We start from the raw sequence: 13,344 nt of genomic DNA, 5'->3' as shown, positions 1-13,344 counted from the left end.
GTAGCAAAAATGGACTGGAAAACAGGTTGCCAACTTAAGCTGGATACGCAATATATGAAGTGTGACCCAGCCGGCCATGCGATGTGATGCAACGATACATCGTTCGCGCTGTACTATAGCGCAATGTATCGTAGTATTTTACACCGCGTCATTCATTGCATGGTCCAATCTGCTGTACAAAACAGCAGATGGGACGATGCGAGGAGACACCATCGTGTACACGCTGTACGATGTGTGCAATATATTCCTAACTCCCCAATTGGCAGCCAACATTTGGTTGCTGACGCCCTGCTGCTTGTGTTATGCAGCCAAGCTCTGAGTATAAACCATGTCCTTGTCCTGCATTGTTTTGTATTACTATTAACAGTTTTTCTTGTATGCTCATTTATGTACTGTGTAAGGCGCTGCGGAACCTTTGTGGCACCATATAAATAAGGGATAGTAATAATAATATATATTGTTACGATGCGCGTCGGAACAATATATAGTATAGTGTGTACCCAGCTTCAAGCTCGCATTACCCCCCCCCCAAAAAAAACCAGCAGCCTCTCAAGCCACATATTGTTGAAAAACTGCTAAAATATAAGACTGCATAACACAAACAAAAACAAAACAGAAATACAAAAAAAAAAAACAATAAAAGAAACAATCCTGTTGGTATATTAATAACGGCACAGACACGTCCTTCAAAACAAAAGGATGAGGTGAAAATTCCAAGCGAGTGAATGCACTTTGCTCTGTTTTATAGAAGCAAATGGATTTGGTGCTTTTTATACATTAATCAATCAATATTACTGGCCGTACATGAGCGGCACAGCCAAGATAGGAGTGACCTCCCAGGCAGACAGGACACTTTAATGCTTGGAAGACAGCTCAAAGCTCTGCAACTTTGCGAATATGTTTGTGCCTGATTAGCCCTGGAAAGCAGCGGCTGTGAGCAATGCACTAAATATGACAAGGTTAGTCGTTTTCAATTTGCGCAGGGAGACGAAATGAGTGACTGGGGGTGGGGGGGAGAGAATATGAAGGGGGAGAAGGAGGGGGAATGAACTGTCCCACTTGTACATGAAGAGACACTGCATTCTTCCAGACTGGAGAAGCTTGTAGTGCACGGAGACTATAATTAAAGTGTATCAGTCACCTGCACACAGGCGAGGCAGCCATTTTGTGGGCTGAACCATTATTCAGCCAGCCAAGGCACTAGGAAATGGGGACATCAATCTGTGACTTAAGTCAGTAGTTCCCAGATATACTTTAAAAAGACCTTAATACAGGGTCATCCTTTTAACCATGACCAGAAACTGCTTTCTGGTCTGTATCCTCAACAGGAACAGAACTCCTGAGCAAGGTCAATCCCAATAATAATCCCATTAAACATTGCTGGATAAAGAGCATCTAATGACCCAAACTGTTTTCCATAATCCTTACGTTAGGGGGAGTGTTCCATTGTTTACAAACTACAGGTTTAATTAGAAAGTTGCTCGGGTCAGTACATCAGTTGACATTTATGGAAACTAGTGCACAGATACTGGTGCAAAAACGGTGTTGTAAGACAGAGCAAGCATTGGCTCTCATATACTAAGCTCAAGAGAAAGGTGAGCTGTGGCGGTTGCCCAGGAGCCCCCACACATGGCTACGTCACCATTGTGGGGGGCACTGGGGTTTCTGTGTGGCATAATCTGGGATTGGGCCAACTACAGTGAGTTTAACACATGTATGGTGCAGGGAGTATATCTTATTGATAATTTTATTAGTAGAGGCCCCCACAAGTTAGTTGCCCTGGAGCCCCCTCAAACCTTAATCAAGCCCTGTCTAAGATGCATTCAAATAAACGTATAGATAACGCTGCAAATTCTAGTTCTAACACACAACAGTTTTCATTAAAGGAATTTGCAGTCTATTCTGAAGTGGTTACAACAAGTCACACCAGCCAAACCTTCTAAGAGGTTCGCCAGCAACAATATGGCCGCCTCGCCGCCCACTTCTTTCTCCTCCCCTTCAAAAAAACAAAGCCAAAAACTAGCTCTAGAGGGAAAAATGATATGAAAGACACCTGACTAGAGAACAACATTTAGACTTTCGTGGGCTCTGCCTCTCGCTAACCCTGCCCCCGTTACCTCTGGTAAACACAGCCTGGGGGCAGATTAAATAGAAGAATTATTCGGCAAACACTTTAATAAAAAAAGAAAAATGAGCAGGATGAAGCGTTTCATATCCTCTCCCAAATCGCTGTGCTCGGAGCAGGAGAGAGCAAACAAGAAACAGGCTTCATGGCATTGCTGACATTCCAGGGCCCTCTTCCCTCCTGTCTGCATCTCGCTGCCTGGAAGCCTGAATACTGGACGCTCCTGGTAGCGGGACAAACAAAGAACAATCCCCCAACAGTGCAGATCATTATGAGGGTTGTGTAATCCTTGCAGTAACCTGCCCGGGCATCACAGGGAGGTCTGAGTCCATACTGTGCTCCCCTGTACACTTCACATGGCCAGGGAACGACAGTGCACAGCTAATTGTCACTGACATAACTGCCGTCCTGTATCTCCAAGTGGGGGGGGATCTGTGTTACTGCTCCAGAGACGGCTATTGGTTTAGGTGTGAAAGCAGCCCCCGGCGAAGAAAAGACATGTATCTGTGTTCTCTTGTTACATTCTATGTGGACAATAGTGAACATATTGAGTGTGAAGGAACTGTGTGCACACATGACTGACATGAGATGCTTTCAACAGGGGCCCAGAGAAAGAGAGTGGGGGGGTATATCCCAAATGATGGGGTTAATGAGATACAGACTCTCTGGCCTGCACACACAAAGCCCCAGTACCATAGAGCCTGGACGGGAGATTGGGGAGGAGCCCAGGCACTGGGAGACAAACTGGTGGAATCAGAAACTGACAGTAACACTCACCCTCTTCCTGTCCAAACAAAAGCTCCCTTCAAGGAGCAGGCTTTGTGCTTAGTATCCCCTCCTAGACCCCCGCCCGCCCCAGCACCACACATTCTCATCAGAGACCTGTAACAATGCGGGCAATGTGCAAGAGGAGAGATGCCAAGGACTCCGCAGAGATTAACAGAATCTGCTGAAACAATATGTCCACTAAAAGGATCCCATCTCAGCAGAGGAATGCAAGGGGCCGAGCCAGCCTGTCCTGCAGGGGAGAGCAGCACCTCAGCAACGCAGGTTCTGGGGGACACTGAAGATGACCATAGAGGAGAAAAAAATAAAAAAAAGTCAGGGCAGGGGCAGAAACTGAAAGTTATATCAATGTACGGGCAGCAAACACCCCCGAGACTCCAGGATTCCTGGTCTCCCGATACGTCTGCAGTGTCATCATTGCAGCAATTAGCAGAAAGTGCCCCAGGGGGTAGATACATGGAAAGGTTACTGGAGGTTGGGGAGTCTGCAGATACATGAACACAGTTGTTGCACATTCCAGTGAGGGTATATAATGGTGCGCCTGCAAATCGCCAGCAACGGTGGACAATGTCCCTACCGGTATTTAAAGAACACTCACCGGATTCCGCAGGGGGCGAAGAGGTTCTGATGGTGAAAATCTGCCCCAAGTCTTCCTCTTCTTCCGGGAGCCCCTTCTGGAGCCTCTGCAGTTTGCGCAGACTCTCGCTGCGCTGGTGCTTCATGGAGCGGACATGCTGGATCAGGTTGAGCTTGGCCTTGGTGGAGTAGGAGCACAGTACGCAGTGATAGTACGAGGACTCGCCTTCCACACCACTCTCGTGCTGCTGTAAGTGCTGCACAGGACAGAGAAAGGGATTAGTGCCCGCAACGTACACAACACTGACACAAAAAGTAATGCCGAACCCCCACAAAAATATACTGCAAAAACACCCACTCCCATTTTTCTGGAATAGACATGAATTAAGGGCACTGGGCGCCTGTAGTGACACAGTTATTTGTTAATGGAAACTTAAGCATCACTTTTACCAGAACAGCAAGTTGCACCGAGCAGACTGATATTCATCTCATTATTCAGACTACGAGGAGAACTGGGCTGGAATTCAGCAGAAACACTGCAGATCATTGTCATTACTAATATAACACAGCATATGTAACTACTATCCCAGATACCAGGCCTGGCGGGGCACTGTGGGGAAGAATTACTAACATATGAGAAAAGCAAACACACACACACACAATCACACCCCCCCTCTATATAACACACAACTTCTACTTTACACACAACCATCTACACTATATATACATAAATCATACATACACCACTACATGTACACACATTATACACACATATCTGTCCATTAATTACAAATATATACACACACATGCTATGGGTTGGGTATGGCATCCCAGCATTTAGAACCCCGGCCGTAAGAATGCTGGCAGCGGGGATCTGGACAGTGAAAATGCCGGCGAAGTTCGATAAGTATTTTCCGGCTAACCCGAACCAATCCCTCCAGCAGCCTAACCCTAACCCCCTCCCAGCTGCAGCCTAACCATAACCCAGCCTTCCTGCAGCCTAACTCTAACCCCCTCCCAGCCTAACCCTAACCCCCTCCCAGCCGCAGCCTAACCATAACCCATCCTTCCTGCAACCTAACCCTAACACCCCCTCTCCACAGCCTAACCCTAACCCACTCCCAGCCTAACCATAACCCATCCTTCCTGCAGCCTAACCCTAAAACCCCCCAGCAGCCTAATCCTAACCCATCCTTCCTGCAGCCTAACCCTAACACCCCCCAGCAGCCTAATCCTAACCCATCCTTCCTGCAGCCTAACCCTAAACCATCCTTCCTGCAGCCTAACCCTAACACCCCCCAGCAGCCTAAACCTAACCCATCCTTCCTGCAGCCTAACCCTAACACCCCCTCTCCGCAGCCTAACCCCAATCCTCTCCCTAGTGCCTAACCCTAGCCCTCATAAGGGGTGGGTACAGGATATGGTAACCCTCCACGGTGCCAGACCCCAACCTCTCCCCCTAGAGCCTAAAAATAACCTCCCCCTCCCCTCATCCTAAACCTAACCCTCCCCTTTAGTGTCAAACCCCTAAACCTAACCCTCCCCACAAACCCGCTACTTACCTTCGATATCCTGGTGGTCAGGATGCCGACCGTATCCCCCTCATACTTATTGCTACAAGCGCTCAGCATTCTGACCCAAGGGGATTCGGAATGCCCGAATGCTGACTACATCCCCACACTGTATTACCCACATTATGCATCATATCCCTGTACACACACTGTATTACACACATTATGCATCATATACCTGTACACACACTGTATTACACACATTATGCATCTTATGCATGTACACACACTATTACACACATTATGCATCATATGCATGTACACACACTGTATCACACACATTATGCATCATATGCATGTACACACACATTAAGCATCTTATGCATGTACACACAATGTATTACACACATTATGCATCTTATGCATGTACACACACTATGCATCTTATGCCTGCATGTACACACTGTATTACACACATTATGCAACTTATGCATGTACACACACATTATGCATCATATGCCTGTACACACACTATTACACACATTATGCATCTTATGCCTGCATGTACACACTGTATTACACACATTATGCATCTTATGCATGTACACACACTATTACACACATTATGCATCTTATGCATGTACACACACATTATGCATCTTCTGCCTGCATGTACACACACAGTATTACACACATTATGCATCATATGCATGTACACACACATTATGCATCTTATGCATGTACACACACTGTATTACACACATTATGCATCATATGTCTGTACACACACTATGCATCTTATGCCTGCATGTACACACTGTATTACACACATTATGCATGTACACACTGTATTACACACATTATGCAACTTATGCATGTACACACACATTATGCATCATATGCCTGTACACACACTATTACACACATTATGCATCTTATGCCTGCATGTACACACTGTATTACACACATTATGCATCTTATGCATGTACACACTGTATTACACACATTATGCAACTTATGCATGTACACACTGTATTACACACATTATGCAACTTATGCATGTACACACACATTATGCATCATATGCATGTACACACACTATTACTCACATTATGCATCTTCTGCCTGCATGTACACACACTGTATTACACACATTATGCATCATATGCATGTACACACACATTATGCATCTTATGCATGTACACACACTGTATTACACACATTATGCATCATATGCCTGTACACACACTGTATTACACACATTATGCATCATATGCCTGTACACACACTGTATTACACACATTATGCATCTTATGCCTGCATGTACACACTGTATTACACACATTATGCATCATATGCCTGTACACACACTGTATTACACACATTATGCATCATATGCCTGTACACACACTGTATTACACACATTATGCATCTTATGCATGTACACACACTATTACACACATTATGCACCTTATGCATGTACACACACTATTACACACATTATGCACCTTAAGCCTGTATGTACAGACACTGTATTACACACATTATGCATCTTATGCATGTACACACACATTATGCACCTTATGCATGTACACACTATAGCATCTTATTCATGTACACACACTATTACACACATTATGTATCTTATGCATGTACACACACATTATGCATTTTATGCATGTACACACACTGTATTACACACATTATGCACCTTATGCATGTACACACTGTATTACACACATTATGTATCTTATGCATGTACACACACACACATTATGTATCTTATGCATGTACACACACTGTATTGCACACATTATGCACCTTATGCCTGCATGTACACACACTGTATTACACACATTATGCATCTTATGCCTGCATGTACACACACTGTATTACACACATTATGCATCTTATGCATGTACACATACTGTATTACACACATTATGACCCTTATGCATGTACACACATTATGCACCTTATGCCTGTATGTACAGACACTGTATTACACACATTATGCATCTTATGCATGTACACACACTGTATTACACACATTATGACCCTTATGCATGTACACACATTATGCACCTTATGCCTGTATGTACAGACACTGTATTACACACATTATGCATCTTATGCATGTACACACACTATTACACACATTATGCATCTTATGCATGTACACACACTGTATTACACACATTATGTATCTTATGCATTTACACACACTGTATTACACACATTATGTATCTTATGCATGTACACACACTGTATTACACACATTATGCACCTTATGCCTGTACACACTGTATTACACACATTATGCACCTTATGCCTGTACACTGTATTACACACATTATGCATCTTATGCATTTACACACACTGTATTACACACATTATGCATCTTATGCATTTACTCACACTGTATTACACACATCATGTATCTTATGCATGTACACACACTGTATTACACACATTATGCACCTTATGCAAGTACACACTATTACACACATTAAGCATGTTATGCATGTACACACACTATTACACACATTATGCATCTTATGCATGTACACACACTATTACACACATTATGCATCTTATGCATGTACACACACTGTATTACACACATTATGCATCTTATGCATTTACACACATTGTATTACACAAATTATGTATCTTATGCATGTACACATTGTATTACACACATTATGTCTGCATGTACACACACTGTATTACACACATTATGCCTCTTATGCATTTACACACACCGTATTACACACATTATGCACCTTATGCCTGTATGTACAGACACTGTATTACACACATTATGCACCTTATGCCTGTATGTACAGACACTGTATTACACACATTATGCACCTTATGCATGTACACACACTGCATTACACACATTATGTATCTTATGCATTTACACACACTGTATTACACACATTATGCACCTTATGCCTGTATGTACAGACACTGTATTACACACATTATGTCTGCATGTACACACACTGTATTACACACATTATGCATCTTATGCATTTACACACACCGTATTACACACATTATGCACCTTATGCCTGTATGTACAGACACTGTATTACACACATTATGCACCTTATGCCTGTATGTACAGACACTGTATTACACACATTATGTCTGCCTTGTACACACACTGTATTACACACATTATGCATCTTATGCCTGTACACACACTGTATTACACACATTATGCACCTTATGCCTGTACACACTGTATTACACACATTATGCCTGTATGTACAGACACTGTATTACACATATTATGCATCTTATGCCTGTACACACACATTATGCACCTTATGCCTGTACACACACTGTATTACACACATTATGCACCTTATGCCTGTATGTACAGATACTGTATTACACACATTATGCACCTTATGCCTGTATGTACAGACACTATTACACACATTATGGCTGCCTTGTACACACACTGTATTACACACATTATGCATGTACACACACTGTATTACACACATTATGCACCTTATGTCTGTACACACACTGTATTACACACATTATGCACCTTATACCTGTATGTACAGACACTGTATTACACACATTATGCATCTTATGCATTTACACACACTGTATTACACACATCATGTATCTTATGCATGTACACACACACACATTATGCATCTTATGCATGTACACACACTGTATTACACACATTATGCACCTTATGCATGTATGTACACACACTGTATTACACACATTATGCACCTTATGCATGTACACACACTATTACACACATTATGCACCTTATGCATGTATACACACTGTATTACACACATTATGTATCTTATGCATGTACACACACTGTATTACACACATTATGCACCTTATGCATGTACACACTGTATTACACACATTATGCACCTTATGCATGTACACTCTAATACAGTGTGTGTACAGGCATAAGGTACATAATGTGTGTACAGGCATAAGATGCATAATGTGTGTAATAGTGTGTGTACATGCATAATGTGTGTAATACAGTGTGTGTACATGCATAAGATACATAATGTGTGTAATACAGTGTGTGTACATGCATAAGTTGCACAATGTGTGTGTGTGTACATGCATAAGATACATAATGTGTGTAATACAGTGTGTACATGCATAAGGTGCATAATGTGTGTGTGTGTACATGCATAAGATACATAATGTGTGTAATACAGTGTGTGTACATGCATAAGATACATAATGTGTGTAATACAGTGTGTGTACATGCATAAGTTGCACAATGTGTGTGTGTACATGCATAAGATGCATAATGTGTGTAATACAGTGTCTGTACATGCATAAGATACATGATGTGTGTAATACAGTGTGTGTAAATGCATAAGATGCATAATGTGTGTAATACAGTGTGTGTACATGCATAAGGTGCATAATGTGTGTAATAGTGTGTGTACATGCATAAGGTGCATAATGTGTGTAATAGTGTGTGTACATGCATAAGATGCATAATGTGTGTGTGTGTACATGCATAAGATACATGATGTGTGTAATACAGTGTGTGTAAATGCATAAGATGCATAATGTGTGTAATACAGTGTCTGTACATACAGGTATAAGGTGCATAATGTGTGTAATACAGTGTGTGTACATGCATAAGGTGCATAATGTGTGTAATACAGTGTGTGTACATGCATAAGGTGCATAATGTGTGTAATAATGTGTCTGTAGATACTTGCATAAGGTGCATAATGTGTTTAATACAGTGTGTGTACATACAGGCATAAGGTGCATAATGTGTGTAATACAGTGTCTGTACATACAGGCATAAGGTGCATAATGTGTTTAATACAGTGTGTGTACAGGCATAAGGTACATAATGTGTGTAATAAACACATTATGCACCTTATGCCTGTATGTACAGACACTGTATTACACACATTATGCACCTTATGCCTGTATGTACACACACTGTATTAAACACATTATGCACCTTATGCAAGTATCTACAGACACATTATTACACACATTATGTACCTTATGCATGTACACACACTGTATTACACACATTATGCACCTTATGCATGTACACACACTGTATTACACACATTATGCACCTTATGTCTGTACACACACTGTATTACACACATTATGCACCTTATACCTGTATGTACAGACACTATTACACACATTATGCATCTTATGCATTTACACACACTGTATTACACACATCATGTATCTTATGCATGTACACACACACACACACACACACACACACATTATGCATCTTATGCATGTACACACACTGTATTACACACATTATGCACCTTATGCATGTACACACACTATTACACACATTATGCACCTTATGCATGTATACACACTGTATTACACACATTATGCATCTTATGCATTTACACACACTGTATTACACACATCATGTATCTTATGCATGTACAGACACTGTATTACACACATTATGCACCTTATGCATGTACACACTGTATTACACACATTATGTATCTTATGTATGTACACACACACACATTGTGCAACTTATGCATGTACACACACTGTATTACACACATTATGTATCTTATGCATGTACACACACATTATGCATGTACACACACTATTACACACATTATGCATCTTATGCCTGTACACACACTATGCACCTTATGCATGTACACACACTATTACATACACTATGCACCTTATGCATGTACACACACTATTACACACATTATGCATCTTATGCATGTACACACACTGTATTACACACATTATGCATCTTATGCATGTACACACACACATTATACATCTTATGCCTGTATGTACACACTGTATTACACACATTATGTCTGCATGTACACACACGCACAATACTGTAAAAGTCATGAGACCTAGTTCATGTGTTTGTTACAAATGAAATATGGATACAACGGCTACCAAAAGAACATTTTATTCCCACTTTACCAGGAGATCATTTCTGTTAACCACATAGGACAGGGCCTGACCTCCCATAGGGCGTAGGAGCAGAGCCGGAGTGGCTACTACAGAGGCACACAAGGCAACACAGCTGGCAATGAGTAGTGTGACGTCAGGGCCTCTAATACAGAGACCAGAAGCAGGTACACAGAAGTAATAGAGAACCCTTTCCCACATAAGGAGATAATAAGGGCCTGTCAGCGGGAGGAAGTGTAACTGGAGGTACTTTGGGGAGACCCCTGCAAGCCAGCCAGAATGGCTGCCCAATTCCAAAATCTGTGCACCCTGAGAGGAAGGATGTGCTCCTGCCAGATGTAAAGGAGGCCATCAGCGCATGTGTCAGCGTATTGATTGCTAGAAAGCTTGTGGGGCCGTTTTTCCCTACAATAGGAAACTTCTAACATCTGGTTCTTCACGCATGGAAAGCAAAATATTGATCAGGTTTAGCTGAAGCACCACTTTAAAACAGAACAGACAGAGGAACATTCTGATGGAAGGCAGATAATACCCTAGGGAGGAGAGACCGCAATCGCACACCATTCTGTGTACACTCTCAGCACTAAACCACCATCCCAACAACCGCACACAGACATAGGATGTCCCTGGGTTCCACGACCCTGCATGAGCCAAAAAGGGGAAGAGGACTTATGCTTCCAATGTATCAACGCATTTACCAAATTTGCTACTAGTGTTATTGTTTATTTGGACCAGACGTCAAGGCTCTCCTGCTGTTGTGGAACTACTAGATCAAGCATGCTACACCAGACTTTGGCAAAACATATCAAGTATTAAACCAATAATCATATCCGTCTATATTCAGATCCCAGAGGGTAGACCAGACCGAGGATTGGTGAGCAGCTGGAGAGTCACAGGTTCCCGGCCTGACTTAGGGCTGTACATACAAATGCTAGGGGGCAGCAGGGGGTGGAGACCACAAAGTAAACCAAATGTGAAAAGACAATCAGAGGTCCAAAATAAGGCGTAGACAATACCTTGTACTTTATCCCCACCAAGTTTTCCCAAGTTCTCAAAGCCTCCTTATGTGATTGTGCACAAACTATTATATTCAACAGACCATTAACGTTTGCCAGCTCTGCAATGGCAACGCAAAGCAACGAGAAGTGAACGCTGTGTGCGTACCGGTCCATTCTCTTCCATCATATTCTGGACTGTCTGTGCCAAAGTGCATTTAGCGTACTTTGAGAGTACGCCTTATGCTTTTAAAATCAGCACCCATGTCTAATAGGCCTTCGAGGAAAATAGAACCGAGTGTACAACACAGAATATCATACGCAGATTTTCTAGTAGACCCTGCACAGCCACGGCCACCATCGACCCAATCTAGGAACACCCACAGCACTCAGTCATACAACATTCAGGCAGATATGTATTACCCAATGTTTCTGCAGTAAAGGGGAGTAAAGCTGGGTACACTAGATGGGATACGTTCTATATGCCGGCAGATGGGATTCCGGTGGTCAGAATGCCAGAGCTGGAATCCCGACTGCCGGAATCCCAAAGGTAAGTAGCAGAGTTAGGTGGAGGGTTAGTGGTAGGTTCAGGCACTAGGGGGAGGGTTAGGTTTAGGCACAGAGAAGGGAGGGTTAGGGGTAGGGAGAGGGGGAGGATACCGACAGACAGGTGTCCAAATCCTAACCCTGTCGGGATGCCTGTGTCGGGATTTTGAACGCCAGGATCCCGAATTCCGGCATCTCGTACCCAACCCCACCAGACTATATTTTGGACAATTTGTTGTTTTGAGCCGAATTGGAACAAAATATCATCCCATCGTCTAGTGAGCGCACACTTTTGCGCGCTCCCATGCGTCGTTTCTCGCATCTTCTCACGTGCTGTACTGCAGAGCAGATGAGAAGAGATCTTTAACGAATTTGAGCTTATCGATTTGGAGTGTACGCCCGACGGAATGACCAGACGATATGCTGTTCCGATCTGGGCTCTGAAGACGTCCCCTCAGCCACTCCCATATCCTTCGTTTTCTCTTCCTACAGTCAGCTCATCGCATGCTGTATTCCAGAAATCGTTACGATGGTCGTATGATGTTTAAAAAGCAAACAATATATCGTTAACAATGTAACAACCAAACAATGCAAGATATAGATCGTTCCATTGTATAGAGGATTGCATAGTGTACGCACTATATCGTTTTCTCGGAGGATGAAGGGACATCAGGATGACCATCGCGGTGTTTGCACGTTGTCTAGTGTGTACCCAGTGAGAGCAGTATGGCTGTCTGTAGGGACCGGTTGGGGGCCAAAAAAACAGAAAAAGCTCAGGGAAGTACGGAGACTGCTGCAAACTATTTGTTTTGTAGACCTATTTGTATGC

At 42.6% G+C, this 13,344-nt stretch overlaps 1 protein-coding gene across 2 annotated transcripts in view; it reads right to left on the bottom strand.

The window, feature by feature from the left end:
• ZFHX3 (zinc finger homeobox 3) overlaps positions 1–13,344 on the bottom strand; it is an 84,156-nt gene that overhangs the window by 18,548 nt on the left and 52,264 nt on the right. For both annotated transcript variants that reach the window (XM_088456998.1, XM_088456999.1), the window contains exon 4: positions 3,510–3,744. In XM_088456998.1, coding sequence (XP_088313124.1) covers positions 3,510–3,744 — 235 coding nt within the window. The remainder of the gene's footprint in view (positions 1–3,509; positions 3,745–13,344) is intronic.

This window comes from Taudactylus pleione, unplaced genomic scaffold (genome assembly GCF_031769625.1).
Source record: "Taudactylus pleione unplaced genomic scaffold, aTauple2 ptg000731l, whole genome shotgun sequence".
Classification (NCBI taxonomy): Eukaryota; Metazoa; Chordata; class Amphibia; order Anura; family Myobatrachidae; genus Taudactylus; species Taudactylus pleione.
Note: the sequence above shows the minus strand (reverse complement) of the source record. Positions and strands in the feature narration are given on the sequence as shown.